The sequence below is a fragment of the Pecten maximus genome, unplaced genomic scaffold (assembly GCF_902652985.1).
Source record: "Pecten maximus unplaced genomic scaffold, xPecMax1.1, whole genome shotgun sequence".
In the NCBI taxonomy this organism is placed as follows: Eukaryota; Metazoa; Mollusca; class Bivalvia; order Pectinida; family Pectinidae; genus Pecten; species Pecten maximus.
In genome coordinates this window covers 58,880-81,854 of record NW_022982135.1, presented here as the reverse complement: position 1 = coordinate 81,854, position 22,975 = coordinate 58,880, and the positions used below count along the sequence as shown (strand labels likewise).

Genomic DNA, 22,975 nt, shown 5'->3' with positions numbered 1-22,975 from the left:
AGAGTTTGACTTTTAACGTAGGTTAAACTTGGAAAAACAGCTATGACATCCAAACGCCTCCCATACAATGTATGTCGTTCAGATCCCACATGTCCTTCAGTGAGGTAGTCACCAGCTACTACATGTTGACCCCGCCTAAAAATGACACTAGCGTTTCACCAGGCAATAAACCAAACAACAACAAACCTCACTCAAATGAAGAAAAACGAGACATCTTCACTTGTTTACATAAGACTGCATCATGATGTGATTTATAACATTGGGAGAGTTTTGAATATCAATACAGAATTCATTATTTTCCAAAATTTCCTCCTGTATCTCGATGTAAATTTTGTGTAAAATCTAACACTATACATGTAACACATAAGTGTTTTTAAATAACTACAATCATGTGTTCGCTCTAAATATATGAATGAATGTATGGTCAAAAATAGTATAGTTTAACCTGAATGTAACTTTTCTTATGATAATTGTTTTTAGCTCACCTGCCCGAAGGGCAAGTGAGCTTATGCCGTGGTGCGGCGTCCGTCGTCCGTCCGTCCGTCCGTCCGGCCGTCCGGCGTCAACTTTTTCATTCAAACAACTTCTTCTCAATAACCAAGAGGCCCAGGGACTTGATATTGGGCCTGTAGCATGCTGGGGTGAAGGGCTACAAAGTTTGTTCAAATAAATGGCCTTGACCTTCATTCAAGGTCACATGGGTCAAATAGGCTATAATCTTCAAATGACTTCTTCTCAATAACCAAGAGGCCCATGGACTTGATATTGGGCTTGTAGCATGCTGGGGTGAAGGGCTACAAAGTTTGTTCAAATAAATGACCTTGACCTTCATTCAAGGTCATATGAGTCAAATAGGCTATAATCTTCAAACGACTTCTTCTCAATAACCAAGAGGCCCAGGGACTTGATATTGGGCCTGTAGCATGCTGGGGTGAAGGGCTACAAAGTTTGTTCAAATAAATGACCTTGACCTTCATTCAAGGTCACATGGGTCAAATAGGCTATAATCTTCAAACGACTTCTTCTCAATAACCAAGAGGCCCATGGACTTGATATTGGGCCTGTAGCATGCTGGGGTAAAGGGCTACAAAGTTTGTTCAAATAAATGACCTTGACCTTCATTCAAGGTCACATGGGTCAAATAGGCTATAATCTTCAAACGACTTCTTCTCAATAACCAAGAGGCCCAGGGACTTGATATTGGGCCTGTAGCATGCTGGGGTGAAGGGCTACAAAGTTTGTTCAAATAATTGACCTTGACCTTCATTCAAGGTTACATGGGTCAAATAGGCTATAATCTTCAAACGACTTCTTCTCAATAACCAAGAGGCCCAGCGACTTGATATTGGGCCTGTAGCATGCTGGGATGAAGCACTACCAATTTTGTTCAAATAAATGACCTTGACCTACATTCAAGGTCACAGGGGTGAAATCGGCTCAAATCTGTAAACAATAATTTTGTGATAGCCAAGAGCCTCCAAGACCTGATATTAGGCCAATAGAATGCTGGAATGAAGGACTAGAAAATTTTTAATATGAATAAAACTAGCTTACAATGATATTTGAATAAAGAGGTAATCAACATAGTATCTTTAGAAATGACTTCAATCAACTTCAAAGTTGCTGTAGAGCCAGGTGAGCGATACAGGCCCATTGGGCCTCTTGTTTATAGTTCCATCGTCAAGTGATAACCCCGGGATTTCTGCATCATGTTCTACACGATCTTCCAGACAGCGTAGGAGAAAATTTGTCGGGCGGTGAATCCTCCATAAACGGCGTGTTGATGAGAAAACACATCAGTATAAATGGTATGAGGGCAATGTATTGGACTGTGTGGAAAGTAAAGATGGACGAGATGGTGCTGTGTATGAAGTCCAGTACAAGGGCAAGAAGGAGAAGGTTTTAGTGAATGAACTACAGCAGGATTTGGATAATGGTGCAGTGAGATTCATAGACATATAATTTAGGTATGTAATGTAGTAAGTCATAAATATATGATGTTTAAAGATTTGTGTGGTACATATTATCTAGATATGTTTTTTATGCATTGTTAGATCCATAAAAATAGGAATGTTTCGGCTTGAAATAAAAATCATTTGAACATATATGATGCTTCAGGTAGATAGCATTCTAGATGTATGCCAAGGCACTGCTATATATCATCTTAAAAATTGATAAATAATTAATTCCAGCAATGTATCTATTACCTTGAAAAGCAGATGATCGCGTAAAGGATGGGATGGTGCAGTGCAGTATAAAGACGATGAGGGGAACGTTTTGGTGGATCATCATTCAGATATTGGTTCAGTGAAATTTACAGACATCTTTTAGGTACAGTATGTAATGTTGTAAAACTTGTTTTAGCACACCATTATCAGATGGTGGCTATTCAAGTCGCCCTGCATCTGTTAGTCGTCTATGCGTCCGTCCATAAACAATCTTTGTTATCACCATTTCTTGAAAAGTACTGTAGTGATATTCCTCGGACATCATGCATAGGTTCCCATTGGTCTCTAGTTGTGCCATATTAGGACCGAGACCACAATTAGCTTCGCTATATGTTTCATTGTAACATTAAAATTCATAGTATATTCCCAAAATCTCATATCCAATTTTCCAACTCACCTGGCCAAGACCAACATGTGAGAAGCAAAATATAAAAGTTTCAACCCAGCATGTTCAGCATTTTCTGGAGTTAGCTGTCAAAATGTGTCACCAACGTGGATTATATACATCCGGGTCAGGGGTAGAGGTCAAATCAGGACTTTTCACACAGGACCCTGGCGCACAAAATACATGATCAATATTAATATTTTACATCACAAAACCTAGATTGACATCTCTACTATAAATTTACATTAAATTCATAGACAAAAATCAAGTTCAAAGAGCCATTTGATTTGTTTTCCTGAAATACATACATTTTTGAGGGGACTTCATTCGTGGGGCCTGAACCCGGAAGTACTTAGTGTGTGGTCTCAGTCCTATTATAGGACACTATTTTTGTCAAAAATTTAAAATAAATGTTTTCATAAACTGTGAGCTATTTGAAATCATGCGGTCAAAACAGAAATACTCTATGTCACATAAAACAGGAGTTAGAGAGATCTAAAAACACCCCCTTGACACTTGGGCTTAATGGGCATATCTGTTTAATGATAATATACTAGCCTCTCTCAATTGTTTCTCAAAACACCTTTGAAGTCAATTATCAAACAGGCACTGATGTGTATATCACAATTACCAGATCAGTGTTCAGCTTCACTTCAGTTTTGTACTCCAAACACATCTGACCACCACTGACCACCACTGACCACTACTGACCAATACTGACCAATACAAGTATGAAGGGAGACAGAAAGAGAAGAAATAACCATTTCAAACCTGGACACACCCCCAAGAATAAAGGCCTAGTTCTCCAAGATGTAAGAGACAAACCTGTCAACACAGAGGTGACCCCAGTTCTGACCAGAAGACTGACCGTCACCAAAGTATCTCAGCTGGTGACAACACCAAGACCGGAAAGTCAATCCAATGTAGCAGCGGACACCGAAGATAGACCCTGTACAATACATGCATCCACCGCCTCGTCGGACTCGGAGACTGAAATAGAGGGAAACCGGATAATTGATGTTATCTTGATGATGAAGATGTGGAACGATGTCATCAATGTACACGCAGAGCAATGTCACACCAGTTGTACGGTACCCGTATTCAAACTAGTGTCCGAGAAGAAATGGGCCCTGGGATGGAGTTGCTCTGTCCAGTGTGACAAGTGTGAGTACAAGTCTCAGCTTTACAAACTTTACAGAGAAGCCGACTCGGAGAAGCCCGGACCAAAGCCAGCACTAATTAACAAATATCTACCTTCAGCACTGTGTGGACAGTCCGTCAGCACCAAAGGAGCTAGACTTTTCGGACACCTGAACATACCTGCAGGTGCCAAAAGTGGGATGCAACGACAGGCCAACCAGGTGTCACGGGAGATTACTGCCCTTAACAAAACCGACATAGAGGAAAAGACTCGACTGGTGGTACAGGACAACACCCTGAGAGGACAGTAGTCTCCGAGCACCATCGGAATAGCTGTGGATGGGCGGTACAACAGTACTACATTTGGAAGCTCTAAGAAGCCTGGACTGAATGCCTCTCAGGGAATCAGCTTGGGAATTGAGACATGTACTCCAAAGAAGTGGATACTTGGACGTGCCCTCCACAACAAACTTTGCTGGACAGGCGCTTGGCTGAGAGGGAAAGGGTATGATGTTGACTGTCCGGGTGGTCACCCTGAGTGCACAGCCAACACCAGCCGGTTTGACGGCCTCTCCGAGTATGCCATGGGGAAGGACATTGGAGAGCAGCTGACCAGACAGGGTGTCCTTGTGAAATATGCCACTACGGATGGAGATGGTACTGGCGCCCAAGGCCTGCAGGAAGCCATGCGAGCCCTACATCTGATGTGGAAAGTGGAGAGACTGGCTGACCCGACTCACATAGGTAGAGCACAGTTTCGGAAATCAAACAGTGCTAAGTTCAGTGACTCCATGTTTCCCGGACGTACCAGACTTATGAGGTCTCACTTACAGAAGGTGTTTTCCCAAGACTTGAAAGCCAGGAGCAGCATGGTCTTCAAATCCCTCATGAAAACACACAACGGTAACATGGAGACTATCACCAGTCGCTTACCTGATGTGTTAGATGCCACCGTGTCGTGCTATTCAGGGGACTGTTCCAAGTGTAGTCAGCACTCCGAGGTGTGCTCTGGAGATGACGGTGACAACTGGTGGGTGCGCTCAATGTTCCTCAGTTCGAACCAGATACATCATCTTCAGATGACGCCAGATGACCAGATGTTGGTATTGGAGCTCCTGAAAATGAAGTTAAGCACTGAAGCTGTCTATTCAATGAGACTCAACACATCAACTCAGAAAAATGAGGGGTGTCACATAGGCATCAATGTCGCTCTACCAAAATATCAGAACTTTGGACGGAATGCTGAGGGGAGACTTGACAATGCCATCTTAACTTTCAACAACACGGCCGGGAAAGCTATTCAACAGAAGGTCGAACACCTCGGTGGTACTCTGAGTCGAGAAGTTAAACATAAGCTTGATCAACTGAGCTCAGAGGAAGTGTACCAAAGACAACACCAATACAAACCTGAAGTGAAGAAGAGAGCTCTATCAAGACTGGCAGCACAGCATAAAGATCATAAGAAAAGGTCCAAGTCCGCTCGAAAGTCCGACTACAGGAGAGGGCAGCTAGATCCAGTCATTCAGCAACATGGCAGGGGAGACAATCAGCTTCAGGATCATCTGTATTGAACAGTGAAAAATTGATTAAGAGACATATTGGCAACCAGAATTCAAAATTCAAAAACACATATGTAACAACAACAACAACAACAATAATAATAACAACAACAACAACAAAAAGTTACATATATATGACTACCTAAAGAGGGAGCCTCCCCGTGGCGGTGGTCGGGAATATTGTGTCTCCGGATACAATAGCTAATACCCTCAAAAAATAAAATTAAAAAAAATATTTCAAATTTTCAAATTTAACAAACAGTCCCTAAAACCTACATGACCATGACAAATGTTTAAATTTAAACAATACTGTCTATTATTGTTAATAAAATGGGGTTCTAAACTTATATGGTCTACATTTATACATAAACTATTATGACACAAATGATAAAATGGCCGACAGGAGGCCATCTTGTATTTCGAGAATTCAAGTTTGTTATAAATGTTTCTCAGATTTCACTTGTAGGTTTCATGTGTTCATGTAAGAGGAAAAAGGGGAAAATAGAGAAGATCAGTCTGACATGAAACCTATAAAAATCATGTAATGGTGGGTGCCAAGATCCCTCTGGAATGTCTTGATTGCATTGTAAATCCATAAAAAAACAAGCAATATTTTGGCTTGAAATAAAAATCATTTGAATGTAGCTTGGTGCTTCAGATAGCTTACATGATAGATGTGTGCAAAAGAACTACTATATATATCATTTTTTTAAAGAAATGCAAAGTTTTGATAATGCTGTTTTTATAGGAGATATGTCCCTTGAAAACAATCAGAAGAGACATGTAACGGCTGGGATGGTGTAGTGCGGTACAAAGACGATGAGAGGAAAGGTTCGATTGATTATCATGAGGTACAGCAGGATTACGATATTGGTTCAATGAAGTTCATGGACATCTATTATCATGACCTACAGCAGGATTGAGATATTGGTTCAATGAAGTTCATAGACATCTATTCAGGTATGTAATGTTGTAATGATGTAAAACATGTTTTTTTCAGCATTATTAAATCCATAAAGAATAGGGATTGTTTTGGCTTCAAATAAAAATCGGTTGAACATATATATATATATAGCATGGTGCTTCAGATAGCTTACATAATAGATGTGTGCAAAAGAAATACCATCTTTTTCTGTTTTTTAGCCCATCATCATCAGATGGTGGGCTATTCAAATCGCCCTGCGTCCGTGGTCCGTGGTCCGTCCCTCCGTCCGTCCGTCCCTCCATCCGTCCGTCCGTAAACAATTCTTGTTATCGCTATTTCTCAGAAAGTACAGAAGGGATATTTCTCAAATTTCATATATAGGTTCCCCTTGGTGCCTAGTTATGCATATTGCATTTTGAGATCTATCGGAAAACAACATGGCCGACAGGCAGCCATCTTGGATTTTGACAATTGAAGTTTGTTATCGCTATTTCTCAGAAAGTACTGAAGGGATCTTTCTCAAATTTCATACATAGGTTCCCCTTGGTGCCTTGTTATGCATATTGCATTTTGAGACCTATCGGAAAACAACATGGCCGACAGGCAGCCATCTTGGATTTTGACAATTGAAGTTTGTTATCACTATTTCTTAGAAAGCAATGAAGGGATCTTTCTCAAACTTCATACATAGGTTCCTCTTGGTGCCTAGTTATGCATATTGCATTTTGAGACCAATCGGAAAACAACATGGCCGACAGGCAGCCATCTTGGATTTTGACAATTGAAGTTTGTTATCACTATTTCTTAGAAAAGCAATGAAGGGATCTTTCTCAAATTTCATATATAGGTTCCTCTTGGTGCCTAGTTATGCATATTGCATTTTGAGACCAATCGGAAAACAACATGACCGACGGGCAGCCATCTTGGATTTTGACAATTGAAGTTTATTATCGCTATTTCTCAAAAACTAATAAAGGGATCTTTCTGAAATTTCATATGTAGGCTCCCCTCAGTGCCTAGTTATGCATATTGCATTTTGAAACAAATCGGAAAACAACATGGCCGACAGGCAGCCATCTTGGATTTTTAGCCCACCATCATCAGATGGTGGGCTATTCAAATCGCCCTGCGTCCGTGGTCCGTCGTCCGTCCCTCCGTCCCTCCGTCCGTCCGTCCCTCCGTCCGTCCATCCGTAAACAATTCTTTTTATCGCTATTTCTCAGAAAGTACTGAAGGGATCTTTCTCAAATTTCATATGTAGGTTCCCCTTGGTGCCTAGTTATGCATATTGCGTTTTGAGACCAATCGGAAAACAACATGGCCGACAGGCAGCCATCTTGGATTTTGACAATTGAAGTTTGTTATCACTATTTCTCAGAAAGTACTGAAGGGATCTTTCTCAAATTTCATATGTAGGTTCCCCTTGGTGCCTAGTTATGCATATTGCGTTTTGAGACCAATCGGAAAACAACATGGCCGACAGACAGCCATCTTGGATTTTGACAATTGAAGTTTGTTATCGCTATTTCTGAGAAAGTACTGAAGGGATCTTTCTCAAATTTCATATGTAGGTTCCCCTTGGTGCCTAGTTATGCATATTGCGATTTGAGACCAATCGGAAAACAACATGGCCGACAGGCAGCCATCTTGGATTTTGACAATTGAAGTTTGTTATCTCTATTTCTGAGAATGTACTGAATGGATCTTGCTCAAATTTCATATGTAGATTCCCCCTGGTCCCTTGTATTGCATTTTTGGACCAGTCTGTCCTGAAATCAACCTGGCAAACAAACAGCCATTATCGTTAAATCTCAAATTTCTTATATAGCTAGGATTCCCTTGTTTGAAAAGTACTGGAGGGATGTCTCAATTTGCACAGATTAGTAAAATGAAGGGAAAAGTAGAGAAAAGATCAATCTGACATGGAACTTATGAAGATCATTCAATGGTGGGCGCCAAGATCCCTCTGGGATCTCTTGTGACAATTGAAGTTTGTTATCGCTATTTCTGAGAAAGTACTGAAGGGATCTTTCTCAAATTTCATATGTAGGTTTCCCATGGTGCCTAGTTATGCATATTGCGATTTGAGACTAATCGGAAAACGATATGGCCGACAGGCAGCCATCTTGGATTTTGACAGTTGAAGTTTGTTATCGCTATTTCTGAGAAAGTACTGAAGGGATCTTTCTCAAATTTCATATGAAGGTTCCCCTTGGTGCCTCGTTATGCATATTACATTTTGAGACCAATCGGATAACAACATGGCCGACAGGCAGCCATCTTGGATTTTGACAATTGAAGTTTGTTATCGCTATTTCTGAGAAAGTGCTGAAGGGATCTTTCTCAAATTTCATATGTAGGTTCCCCTTGGTGCCTAGTTATGCATATTGCGATTTGAGACTAATCGGAAAACAATATGGCCGACAGGCAGCCATCTTGGATTTTGACAGTTGAAGTTTGTTATCGCTATTTCTGAGAAAGTACTGAAGGGATCTTTCTCAAATTCCATATGAAGGTTCCCCTTGGTGCCTAGTTATGCATATTGCATTTTGAGACCAATCGGATAACAACATGGCCGACAGGCAGCCATCTTGGATTTTGACAATTGAAGTTTGTTATCGCTATTTCTGAGAAAGTGCTGAAGGGATCTTTCTCAAATTTCATATGTAGGCTCCCCTTGGTGCCTAGTTATGCATATTGCGATTTGAGACTAATCGGAAAACAATATGGCCGACAGGCAGCCATCTTGGATTTTGACAATTGAAGTTTGTTATCGCTATTTCTGAGAAAGTACTGAAGGGATCTTTCTCAAATTTCATATGTAGGCTCCCCTTGGTGCCTAGTTATGCATATTGCGATTTGAGACGAATCTGAAAACAACATGGCTGACAGGCAGCCATCTTGGATTTTGACAATTGAAGTTTGTTATCGCTATTTCTGAAAAAGAACTGAAGGGATCTTTCTCAAATTTCATATGTAGGTTCCCCTTGGTCCCTAGTTATGCATATTGCGTTTTGAGACCAATCTGAAAACAACATGGCCGACAGGCAGCCATCTTGGATTTTGACAATTGAAGTTTGTTATCGCTATTTCTGAGAAAGTACTGAATGGATCTTTCTCAAATTTCATATGTAGGTTTCCTTTGGTGCCTAGTTATGCATATTGCGTTTTGAGACCGATCTGAAAACAACATGGCCGACAGGCAGCCATCTTGGATTTTGACAATTGAAGTTTGTTATCGCTATTTCTGAGAAAGTATTTAAGGGATCTTTCTCAAATTGCATATGTAAGTTTCCCTTGGTGCCTAGTTATGCATATTGCGTTTTGAGACCAATCTGAAAACAACATGGCCGACAGGCAGCCATCTTGGATCTTGACAGTTGAAGTTTGTTATCGCTATTTCTGAGAAAGTGCTGAAGGGATCTTTCTCAAATTTCATAAGTAGGTTCCCCTTGGTCCCTTGTATTGCATTTTTGGACCAGTCTGTCCTGAAAACAACCTGACAAACAAACAGCCATTATCGTTAAATCTCAAATTTCTTATATAGCTAGGATTCCCTTGTTTGAAAAGTACTGGAGGGATGTCTCAATTTGCACAGATTAGAGTAAAATGAAGGGAAAAGTAGAGAAAAGATCAATCTGACATGGAACCTATGTAGATCATTCAATGGTGGGCGCCAAGATCCCTCTGGGATCTCTTGTGACAATTGAAGTTTGTTATCGCTATTTCTCAGAAAGTACTGAAGGAATCTTTCTCCAATTTCATATATAGGTTCCCCTTGGTGCCTAGTTATGCATATTGCATTTTGAGACCAATCGGAAAACAACATGGCCGACAGGCAGCCATCTTGGATTTTGACAATTGAAGTTTGTTATCGCCATTTCTCAGAAAGTACTGAAGGGATCTTTCTCCAATTTCATATATAGGTTCCCTTTGGTGCATAGTTATGCATATTGCATTTTGAGACCAATCGGAAAACAACATGGCCGACAGGCAGCCATCTTGGATTTTGACAATTGAAGTTTGTTATCGCCATTTCTCAGAAAGTACTGAAGGGATCTTTCTCCAATTTCATATATAGGTTCCCCTTGGTGCCTAGTTACGCATATTGCATTTTGAGACCTATCGGAAAACAACATGGCCGACAGGTAGCCATCTTGGATTTTGACAATTGAAGTTTGTTATCACTATTTCTTAGAAAAGCAATGAAGGGATCTTTCTCAAATTTCATATATAGGTTCCTCTTGGTGCCTTATTATGCATATTGCATTTTGAGACCACTCGGAAAACAACATGGCCGACAGGCAGCCATCTTGGATTTTGACAATTGAAGTTTTTTATCACTATTTCTCAAAAACTAATGAAAGGATCTTTCTGAAATTTCATATGTAGGCTCCCCTCGGTGCCTAGTTATGCATATTGCATTTTGAGACCAATCGGAAAACAACATGGCCGACAGGCAGCCATCTTGGATTTTGACAATTGAAGTTTGTTATCGCTATTTCTCAGAAAGTACTGAAGGGATCTTTCTCCAATTTCATATATAGGTTCCCCTCGGTGCCTAGTTATGCATATTGCATTTTGAGACCAATCGGAAAACAACATTGCCGACAGGCAGCCATCTTAGATTTTGACAATTAAAGTTTGTTATCGCTATTTGTCAGAAGGTACTGAAGGGATCTTTCTCCAATTTCATGGTCCCTGGTGTTGCATTTTGGGACCAATCCAAAAACAACATGGCTGACAGACAGCCATTATCGCTAACTCTTAAATTTTATATATAGGTTCCCCTTGTTTGAAAAGTACTAGAGGGCTGTTTCTGAATTTACACAGATTAGTAAGACTTAGAGGAAGGGAAAAGTAGAGAAAAGATCAATCTGACATGGAACCTATAAAGATCATTCAATGGTGGGCGCCAAGATCCCTCTGGGATCTCTTGTTTAAATTTATAATTATACAACTTGTTTTTGATAATGCTGTTTTTAGCCCACCATCATCAGATGGTGGGCTGTTCAAATCGCCCTGCGTCCGTGGTCCGTCGTCCGTCCGTCCCTCCGTCCGTCCGTCCGTCCGTTCCTCCGTCCGTAAACAATTCTTGTTAGCGCTATTTCTCAGAAAGTACTGAAGGGATCTTTCTCAAATTTCATATGTAGGTTCCCCTTGGTGCCTAGTTATGCATATTGCGTTTTGAGTCCAATCGGTAAACAAAATGGCCGACAGGCAGCCATCTTGGATTTTGACAATTGAAGTTTGTTATCGCTATTTCTGAGAAAGTACTGAAGGGATCTTTCTCAAATTTCATATGAAGGTTCCACTTGGTGCCTAGTTATGCATATTGCGTTTTGAGACCAATCGGATAACAACATGGCCGACAGGCAGCCATCTTGGATTTTGACAATTGAAGTTTGTTATCGCTATTTCTGAGAAAGTACTGAAGGGATCTTTCTCAAATTTAATATGAAGGTTCCCCTTGGTGCTTAGTTATGCATATTGCGTTTTGAGACCAATCAGATAACAACATGGCCGACAGGCTGCCATCTTGGATTTTGACAATTGAAGTTTGTTATCACTATTTCTGAGAAAGTAGTGAAGGGATCTTTCTCAAATTACATATGAAGGTTCCCCTTGGTGCCTAGTTATGCATATTGCATTTTGAGATCAATTGGAAAACAAAATGGCCGACAGACCGCCATCTTGGATTTTGACAATTGAAGTTTGTTATCTCTATTTCTCAAAGTACTGAATGGATCTTTCTCAAATTTCATAAGTAGGTTCCCCTTGGTCCCTTGTATTGCATTTTTGGACCAGTCTGTCCTGAAAACAACCTGGCAAACAAACAGCCATTATCGTTAAATCTCAAATTTCTTTTATAGCTAGGATTCCCTTGTTTGAAAAGTACTGGAGGGATGTCTCAATTTGCACAGATTAGTAAAATGAAGGGAAAAGTAGAGAAAAGATCAATCTGACATGGAACCTATGAAGATCATTCAATGGTGGGCGCCAAGATCCCTCTGGTTATAGGAGTTATGTCCCTTGAAAAAAAATCAGGAGAGACATGTAAAGGCTGGGATGGTGCAGTGCAGTACAAAGAGGATAAGAGGAAAGACTTGATTGATTATCATGACCTACAGCAGGATTGAGATATTGGTTCAATGAAGTTCATAGACATCTATTCAGGTATGTAATGTTGTAATGATGTAAACCATGTTTTTTTTTCAGCATTGTTAAATCCTTAAAAAATAAGGACTGTTTTGGTTTCAAATAAAAATCATTAGAAGCTAGTTTGATGTTTCCGATAGATAGCTGACCGCTTATGTGTGTGAAAGAACTATGATATCATTGGAGTTTAAAAAAATTCTTTAATTTCAACAAATGTTTTGATAGAAGTTATTTCCATAATAACACAAACCCATGAGATGAATCTTACTGTATTTATCCTGCCCAGGGAGTCTCACTTTGTCAGATGTAGTCATATAGCAGGAAATTAATGTTACATTATGGTTTGGCTTATGCGGTATGGACTTCATACTTGATAGTACAATATGTCCATACTATTCAATTCTTAGAGAATGAAGTGTTTGTTATTTAGACTAATTATATATATATAACAAGTGTATCATTTTTCTTTTTCAGCATGGTGTTGCAAAATGGAACCACAAAAAGAAGTACATTGTCCGACATCTTAACCGTACACACAGCATCGTTTCAAAGGAAGAGATACCACACGTGAACTTTAAAAAATTTTTGGCTCTTGAAAGAGGAGGCCTCCTAGTGGCAAGAGCTGGTAACGATATATACTGTTTTAAGTGGTTTGAAAACAAAACAGAAAAAAAAAATTGCATATTTAAGACTGACTTTATTAAACAAATTCACATTTCATGCATCTACTTAAGACAGTGTATATCGGCTGACATCCTCTGTTTTCATTGTGGAAGTTTGGTAATGGGAAACTATTGTATGCCAAAAATACAGCTAAAATAAGGTAATTTTTTAATTCATATACACAGTAGTTAGAATAAACATTTATTTATGCATAAGAAGATATTTATAGCCTAAGTTACCTGAGTATTTGTTGTATATAAACACAACAATAAGTTTACAATCAATTTAGAAAATGAGAATATATATTATTATGTCATTTCAAAAATGAAAAATAAAAAGCTTTCTTATATTCATTCTGAAATAAATTGAAATTGTCTCCCTTGCATTCAAAGTTTGGCACTTTGATGTTACCATACAGGGGAATTTACCTATTCTAAATATAGAGAAGCCAGGAACTACTTTATACTAGGTGGAACATCCATCTTGAATACATTATTTTTTGGAATGTACTGTTGTTTCATTGAGCTGTTATGACTTTGTTTATGGTTTTATCAAGATTTTCTCCTCTAATGGCCCTGCAGTGGATATTGAACTAATTTATTTTTATTTTTAGGAATTAAAAAAAAATAAGCAGATTTCAGGAAGTGCAGCCTGTCACAATCATGTTTGAAATTCTCTAAAAGTTAAGCAAGTACTTTTAAAATTTTGAAAATTATCTAGAATCATTTATTTATGATTCATATTGATGATATGATAGGAAAAGTCCATCATTTATTGTTATTTTTGTTAAATTGAACTGTTGACAGTTCAGGGTATACTCAATCCAAGATGGCAGTAGCTACCCCTTAATGCTAATGATGGGCAGATAATCAGATAATTTTAGGCCTAGTCATTGTCAGTTATTGACCCTCTAATCAGAACCATAGGCTAGCTACTGGTCGGCGACCAATTCTCGCCAAGTACCCATTCTCGCCAATTGCAATGCACTCGTAAAATACGTGTACATCCGAATTTTTGCACAAAATGTCATCTACTGATAGAAGACACTAGGAAGAAGACATCCTCAAAAAATTGTCCTCGTATTCCAGCTACGTATTTTATGAGGGCATTGGCGAGAATGGATACTTCAATGACTTGGCGAGAATTGGTCGCTCGCCAGTAGAGGGTCAGTAAGATTTATCCTGATCATGAGTGCTAAATTTGTAACATTTCCTGTTGAATAAGTCATAGATCAGCATACAAAAAAATGAACTAGTCCACAGGCCTAATAAAAATAGCATATTTACTTGTCCTTCAGAAATGTTACTAGTCTTGGACTAACGGACTTAATTAGTGTTGTAAACCTAGTTTTGAACCCTGCATATTATATACATGTTAGACACATTAGTTAACGCTTGTGGTGCGATGGGCGCAAATGATAAATCAGATACATGTAATCAAATAGTATTTAGTTAATAGAACTAGGCCTTGTTTATCCCTGACTGATGCAATAATTGTTCAGTGTGGTTAGGCCTACAAATATTCTAGCATAATGTACAGTGTCAGGGCTTTCATTATTTTTTTTCTCCCACTAGGCACTGTGCCTGCCCTAGTGGCTACCAAAATCTCACTCGGCACCTCCAAATTTCACCTGGCACCATCTTGATGAAAAAATAAACACACAGAGAACAGATGTTTGAATTTTATTAATTATGGAATATTCAAATTCACATATATATATTGAAATTTGCGTTATTCTTTCATACTGATATATAATGTGTTTAATACCCTAAAAGGAGATGACACTTTCCAATATTAAATGCTCGTTTGTTTTATGTTTCAAGCTGTCTAAGGATATGCCTATCTGTAATCAATACTTATACTTGCAGCAGTGCTTCATCATTATCATTTACTCAAATTGTAATACCGAACGTCTGTTTCCACTTTTTTTGTTTTATTTTTTTCAAACTGTACGGTATAACAATGTCCATACTCATGAGAGTGGATATAAATGTGAGATTAAAGCTTTACATTATCCACTCCGACTGATTAGTGATTGTAATTGTTAATTGTTAATGTTGAGGCCAGGGTGGATCTTACTCTTCTTTCGTAATGTTAGTTTGCATTCTTTATGTTTTACTTTCACTTTCACAAAAAAGTTATTCGGGACATTTTCAAAATCTTTTCCCTGGTGTTTCACCGTCACTTAATGTACCAGTAAGTTTCTGTGGGGTATCTTGCTTGTTATTCATGATTGATTTATCTGTTCTTGGTTTAAAAATAGACAGCAATGCTTGTTTGTTATCCATTATTTTTGTTGCTCGCCATTCACTAAACACGACGATTACGCAACATTGGAATTCTCCGGTTCAATCAGCGTCGTGTAGATGCTTTAGTATATCCTGTATGTTATAATTATAAGAGCGCGAAGGATCTTGACCAGGAATGAAGCCACTAGTTGGATAGTTTTTGTTTGTGTTTAAAACCTAGGGTTTTAATGGAAAGATGTGCCCAAATTTCGAAATACATGTAGAGTATATCAACTTAACTCGGCACTGGGGACGAGTGACAAGGACGACCCAACTCGGCACCGGGGCATTTCCACTCGTCTGGACGAGTGGAGGAGTACTTAATGAAAGCCCTGAGTGTCTGTGTACTCATATTCTTCAATTTCTTGCGATAAACCTAACGTAAATATTGGGCCAAGTGAACCGTATTTAACGCTGGTCATGGTGTGAGTATCAGATTTAATCGATTAGTAGATCGTGTTTACCCCTGACTGGTGCAATAATGAATAAATTGAACATCGTTCTGAATTACCTCACAATATAACAATAGAAAAGGTCAATCCTCTTTAATTTCTAGCGCTTTAATTATGGATAAAAATTGATTGCCTGTTGACTGCATGATGACTTGCCGCTATTGATTCATATTATTTATATTTTTATACAGTGTCAACATGAATTTAAGAAAAAGGAAACAATCCTGGAAGGAAAATGAGGAAGAAATTGATAAGAATGGCCTTCATCTCTATATCAAAACATCAACAGGAAAAGGTGAATTGATCATATGTGATGTGAATTAGTGTACAAGACCAAAAAAATAATTAAATTCATAATTAAAAAGTATAATGTCCTTGTGATGGATACACATAATTAAAATATAAAACACAAACCAGGAATCACTAGCGTTTTCACCTGCTTTATAACAAGCTCATCAGGTGAATGAAAGTTACTAAATTCATATGTACATATATTGGTCTATTTACGGGTTAAGTTGAAAATTATGTTCTTGTAATCTTAAATACATATGAATGTTACAGTCAATGCTTTTGTAAATATGATTCTGCATATTTAAAGATATTTTAAGTACTACAAGGACATCATGTTTCATCTGTCGTCGTGCACCGTAAGATGTGTGTAAACTTTTCTCGTTTTTGAACATAGTTTCTCAAGTTCCACCAGTGAGATTCGTGACATGGTCCCGACCATGTGATGTTATTTTCCAGGTTGGTCTGAAATCCAAGACGGCTGCCTGATTGCCACCATCTTGAAAACACATTTTAAACTTCTTCCGTTCTACCTGTAGGATTCACACTTGCCAAAAAATGATCTGCTGAGATGGTTCCAACCAAGTGTTTTGTTTTTACAAGTTAGTCTGAAATCCAAGATGGCCACTACAATCTGATTAAAATACAGATCTTCACTAGACACTACGTTATGAGGATCTGACGGTGGCCGATAGAAGGTCATGTTCATATGACCTTTTGCAATAGCAGTCAAATTACTGCTGTCAAAATCTTGACAGTAAAAGTTTGTGTGCGATATCTAATTTGTGCGTTCAGTCATTTCGTCACATAAAAGCTATTGTAAAATTTTGTAACGAAATGACACTCTACTGAAATGCGAGGTAAGGAGGCGACAAAGGTCATCTGAACATGACCTTCGATCGGCCACTGTCAGATCCTCATAACGTAGTGTATAGCGAAGATCTGTATTTTAATCAGATTGTGGCCACCATTGCTGACTTCTTCCCAAATTCAAATTGGAATTAGTGGAACCGGTTGTCCGGCAATATCATCCAACTCCTTCAAAACCTGTAAATCAATGTAGATCTACGTATACATGCAATTTGTGCTTGCAACATTATTATGTCCCCCAAACGGAGTGGCGGGGGGACATATTGTTTTTGCTTGGATTCTTATTATTATTCTTATTATTCTTATTATTCTTATTTCTTCCACTGCTGAGGTTTCCGACGCTTTTTTCAGAAACTGCCCGGGCGATCATCATCAAACTTCACAGACATACTCGTTAGGGTATGGGGGTGTGCAACCAGGTGTTTTTTTCGCGATCGGACATCCAAGATGGCCGCCAGGGGCCACGCCCACTTCCTGTTTTTAGATTTTGGTCTCTGATTTTAGTGAAAACTTGTATATAGGGGTTTTTATGGATGGCGAATAACGTAGTAACATTTTCGAGAGGGTTGGTTGCCATGGAAAGAAAATAATGGCCTCTGATTGGTCGAAATTTAAATGTTGTCAGATTAAGCTGAAAATTGGTACGTAGGGGTTTTGAGGGATAGCGAACAATATGGAAACACTTTGGAAAAGGTCAGTTGCTATGTTAACAAAATTGAGGCCTCTGATTGGTCAAAATAAAGATGTTTGCTGATTAAGATGAAAATGGCTACATAGGGGTAATGAGGGATACAGATCACAATGATACGACTGTGGGGTTGTTTGGGGGACATTTGTAATGGTTCGCATTACAATCAATACTTGTTTACTTAAATGTTCTGTTGCCATGGTGACTAATTTTTCATTATAAATGGGTTTAAATTTCAATTCCTATAAAACGATATAACTCCTCAGTCCTTCAATCAATTTTATTCAACCCTGGACCAATGGTGCAAACATTTTATGAAAGGCCATATAAAACTGCACTTGCCATCGGGCCAGCCTTAAAAATATGTTTGTTTTCCCTTTACCGACCCATGCCATAAAGTGTTGGGTAGGTAGGTACTATATATATATATATAGGTACCATGAAGGTAATTTTTTTTTCAAGTTCATCAATCTATTTTTGTGTGATCAAGTCAAATGTATTCCATGTTACTGTATTACAACAGAGGCCTCTGATTGAACAACATCTGCTAAGTCTTGTATATATGGACATGCCCTTCTTATACTATCGGGTCAATTTATACAAAAAATAGTTTGCATAATCACTATACAACATTATTGTTTGAACTATAACAAATGCTTCTGATTGGTCAAAATTTAATCATTGTCTGACCAATACATTTGTGTGGTATTCAATGCACTGTAATTAGCATCCCTCTCTCACCTCTTTCACATTTGGAATTCTTTAAAGGTCTGGGTCAGATGAATCGAGATTACACATTCTTTTTATATTTTGACTGACACAAAGTAGCTAGGGCATGATTTTCTGATGTTACCCAATGTTATGTTTCAAAGAAAATTAATGTCAGTCTTAACTCTTTAAATAAGATTTAACATTTTGTTTCAGGCAGAGGAGTCTATGCAGGAAAGGCTATTGAGGCAGGAGAAGACATATGTAGGTACCAAGGAATGGTTCAGGAAACAGATCCTGCAGATGAGGATGACACATATGTCTTTGAAATAAATTTTAAAGGAAAGAAACTATGGTAATTATTATAACAATTTCAGGGTTCTAAGGTCAAGGTCATTGTTTGTCAAATAGTGCTAATTTGGGTGTGAGTGATGTGATCACATGATGAATGTCTTTATTGTACTGTCTTATAAACATTTTGTAAATTTGTAAAATTTGTAAACTGTAAATTTGCATGGCCTTTGGCTTAGGATAGTGTGCAGTGCACGATAAACAAATTGTTACCACAAAGTTTGAAGTTTCCTCATATAAATGATGTTGACATACTTTCAAGGAGGTCAAATCTGTGAAAAAATGTAACTTCACACAACATTATCTAAAGAATAACACTTATTATGATGAGCCTTGACTCTGATTCCAGGTGACTGATACAATATTGAAACTGTTTTGCATTCTAGGGTTAATGCAACAAAAGAAGATGACACATTTGGAAGGCTGATCAATGATAATCATAAAAACCCAAACTGTAGAGCCAAGGTTTTCGAGTCTGATGGTCAGCCCCAAATTGTGTTTAAAGCCACAAGATACATACAAAAAGATGAGGAAATTTGCTACAACTATGGACCAGGCCCATATCCATGGCGAACAAAGGTAGTATCATTGTACATATTCAGTACAGAAAGGAGGTGTTGCATGGCGGCCCACAATCGATTTTTAGTTTTTAGCTCACCTGGACCGAAGGTCCGGTGAGCTTATGCCATGGTGCAGCGTCCGTCGTCCGTCGTCCGTCCGTCAACATTTGCTTCAAATCGCTACTAGTCAAAAAGTTCTTATTGGATTTTGACCAAATTTGGTCAGAAACATCCTTGGCAGAAGGGGATCAGATTTTGCATAAATGGTGACTCTGACCCCCAAGGGGCCTGAGGGGCGGGGCCCAATAGGGGAAATTGAGGCAATTCCTTTAAATCGCTACTAGTCATAAAGTTATGAATGGATTTGAACCCAATTTGGTCAGAAACATCCTTTGGGGAAGGGGAACAGATTTTGCATAAATGGTTACTCTGACCCCCAAGGGGCCAAAGGGGCGGGGCCTAATGGGGAAATAGAGGTAATTCCTTTAAATCGCTACTAGTCATAAAGTTATGAATGGATTTGAACCCAATTTGGTCAGAAATATTCTTTGGGGAAGGGGAACAGATTTTGCATAAATGGTGACTCTGACCCCCAAGGGGCCAAAGGGGCGGGGCCTAATGGGGAAATAGAGGTGATTCCTTCAAATCGCTACTAGTCATAAAGTTATGAATGGATTTGAACCCAATTTGGTCAGAAACATCCTTTGGGGAAGGGAAACAGATTTTGCATAAATGGTTACTCTGACCCCCAAGGGGCCAAAGGGGCGGGGTCCATTAGGGGAAATAGAGGTAATTCCTTAAAATCGCTACTAGTCATAAAGTTATGAATGGATTTGAACCCAATTTGGTCAGAAACATCCTTTAGGAAAGGGGAACAGATTTTGCATAAATGGTGACTCTGACCCCCAAGGGGCCAAAGGGGCGGGGCCTAATGGGGAAATAGAGGTAATTCCTTCAAATCGCTACTAGTCATAAAGGTATGAATGGATTTGAACCCAATTTGGTCAGAAACATTCTTATGTGAAGGGGAACAGATTTTGCATAAATGGTTACTCTGACCCCCAAAGGACCAAAGGGGCGGGGCCTAATGGGGAAACAGACGTAATATCTTTAAATCGCTACTAGTCATAAAATTATGAAAATATTTGAACCGAATTTGGTCAAAAACATCATTGGGGGAAGGGGAACAGATTTTGCATAAATGGTGACTCTGACCCCCAAGGGGCCAAAGGGACGGGGCCCCATATGGGAAATAGAGGTAATTCCTTTAAATCGCTACTAGTCATAAAGTTATGAATGGTTTTTAACGCAATTTCGTAAGAAACATCCTTTGGGAAAGGGGAACAGATTTTGCATAAATGGTGACTCTGACCCCAAGGGGCCAAAGGGGCGGGGCCTAATGGGGAAATAGAGGTAATTCCTTCAAATCGCTACTAGTCATAAAGTTATGAATGGATTTGAACCCAATTTGGTCAGAAACATCCTTTAGGAAAGGGGAACAGATTTTGCATAAATGGTGACTCTGACCCCCCAAGGGGCCAAAGGGGCAGGGCCTAATGGGGAAATAAAGGTAATTCCTTCAAATCGCTACTAGTCATAAAGTTATGAATGGATTTATACCCAAATTGGTCAGAAACATTCTTATGTGAAGGGGAACAGATTTTGCATAAATGGTGACTCTGACCCCCGAGGGGCCAAAGAGGCGGGGCCCCATATGGGAAATAGAGGTAATTCCTTTAAATCGCTACTAGTCATAAAGTTATGAATGGATTTGAACCCAATTTAATAAGAAACATCTTTTGGGGAAGGGGAGCAGATTTTGCATAAATGGTGACTCTGACCCCCCAAGGGGCCAAATGGGCGGGGCCCCATATGGGAAATAGAGGTAATTCCTTTAAATCGTTACTTGTCATAAAGTTATGAATGGATTTGAACCCAATTTGGTCAGAAGCATTCTTTGGGGAAGGGGAACAGATTTTGCATAAATGGTGACTCTGACCCCCAAGGGGCCAAAGGGGCGGGGCCTAATGGGGAAATAGAGGTAATTCCTTAAAATCGCTACTAGTCATAAAGTTATGAATGGATTTGAACCCAATTTGGTAAGAAACATTCTTGGGGGAAGGGGAACAGATTTTGCATAAATGGTGACTCTGACCCCCGAGGGGCAAAAGGGGCGGGGCCCCATATAGGAAATAGAGGTAATTCCTTTAAATCACTACTAGTCATAAAGTTATAAATGCATGTTGTAAACTCAGAGAGTCTGGACTTCATTATTTCTTTAAAGCAGTTGGGATCCCCACGCTATAACCATAAATAGCATTGTTTGAGGTTAACAAACAAAAGGAATTGAACATGAACATTATTTTGACATTTGGTCAAATCCAACCAGGTGAGCGATACAGGCCCCATGGGCCTCTTGTTTAGTTTTAATCGATTAGTGAGCCTAAAAAAGTTGTTGAAACTGTATTTTTTCTTCAATTAAATAATAAATGTGATTGCAGTGCCGTTTTTTTAAGGTATTTGGGCATCTTTATAACTATCTGCCTTTTATTCAAGATATTGCAATGTTACCAAACTCGATAAACATTTTGCTTCCATCATTAAATATGGCTCTTAAAACAACCAATGATATATAACAATTGGCTATTTATTGTATCATTTTCTTGCAAATCAAATTCAAACGTCAATTTCACAACTGCAATTTAAGAGAATTTAGCTTTTTGAATTCTGCATATTGCATTTAAGTAAAAATAAACACATAATAAACCTTGAGCACCCTAAAATTTTGACATTTAAAAATAACTTGTGTTGTATAGAACTCTCTTATATAATCATTTTACTAATGAATATCATATGCCAATTTTTTTTTATTTCTTTTACTGTATCCCTCTTAAATTTTTACGAAATGTCAAATACTAAATTAAGTCATTTATTAATGTTTTTCACCAAATTATTGACATTTTTGTTGTAGGGCGATGATTTTATTTTATTTTTTCATTATGATACAAGCTGATAGTCTGAACATATGACTATATGATGTTATTGGTCTTCGTGACATAGGGTAACCTCATTCAAATAATTGAGTATGAATTAAATGTGACAAGAGTTCAATCTTTTCATCAAGGTGCAGTCATTAGATAGTAAATATAATCTACCTTTTTTGCTAAATTTGTAAAAAAAAAAAAGAAAAAAAAAGAAGGAAAATGGAAAATTAAATTATGTTTTTTAGGGGCATGTTTGCTCTGAAAATTTGTGTAAACAGTTAATTGTCATATATCATTTTCAGGGTCATTAAATATGCTGTTAAGAATCATAACTGGATTGGTGCAGTTATATACTGTAAAGTGCTTATATTTTGCGGGGGTTTATATTTCGTGGTTTCAATCAAAGCACGAATTCAAAACTCCAGCGAATATTGTGTTTACAGGTCAGCCATTCTCAATATTTGATGATCGTACTTAAGTGATCATACCACTGAATACATACCTCTTATTGATATATGTATACATGCACACATGATTTTATCTTCAATCATTTACATAGATCTATTATAAAACCTATATCTTCCTTCAATAGGCATGTGTACATGTGTGACAGTGACGTGGATAGCTGTTCAAAGGATTAAACGGTGTTATCCTAATTTGAACCATTCCTACACCTGTGTAGCGCGAAATTAAGACCCCACCAATAATAATACTATAGTACAAAAAC

General features: G+C 38.4%; 1 protein-coding gene and 1 long non-coding RNA gene across 2 annotated transcripts in view; one reads left to right on the top strand and one right to left on the bottom strand.

Moving 5' to 3' along the window:
* Window positions 1-2,759: 2,759 nt before the first annotated feature.
* On the bottom strand, window positions 2,760-5,478 carry LOC117320382. The gene is made up of 4 exons (XR_004531020.1): window positions 5,455-5,478; window positions 5,161-5,315; window positions 4,687-4,868; window positions 2,760-2,780 (listed from the first exon to the last, which is right to left on the bottom strand). It is a non-coding gene; the product is annotated as an uncharacterized LOC117320382 (long non-coding RNA).
* A 7,903-nt stretch (window positions 5,479-13,381) lies between these two features.
* LOC117320395 (N-lysine methyltransferase KMT5A-A-like) overlaps window positions 13,382-22,975 on the top strand; it is an 11,240-nt gene continuing 1,646 nt past the window's right edge. The window contains exons 1-4 of the mRNA XM_033874993.1: window positions 13,382-15,772; window positions 15,991-16,094; window positions 18,570-18,708; window positions 19,091-19,349. Of these exons, the coding sequence (XP_033730884.1) occupies window positions 15,768-15,772; window positions 15,991-16,094; window positions 18,570-18,708; window positions 19,091-19,349 (507 nt within the window). The 5' untranslated portion in view covers window positions 13,382-15,767. The remainder of the gene's footprint in view (window positions 15,773-15,990; window positions 16,095-18,569; window positions 18,709-19,090; window positions 19,350-22,975) is intronic.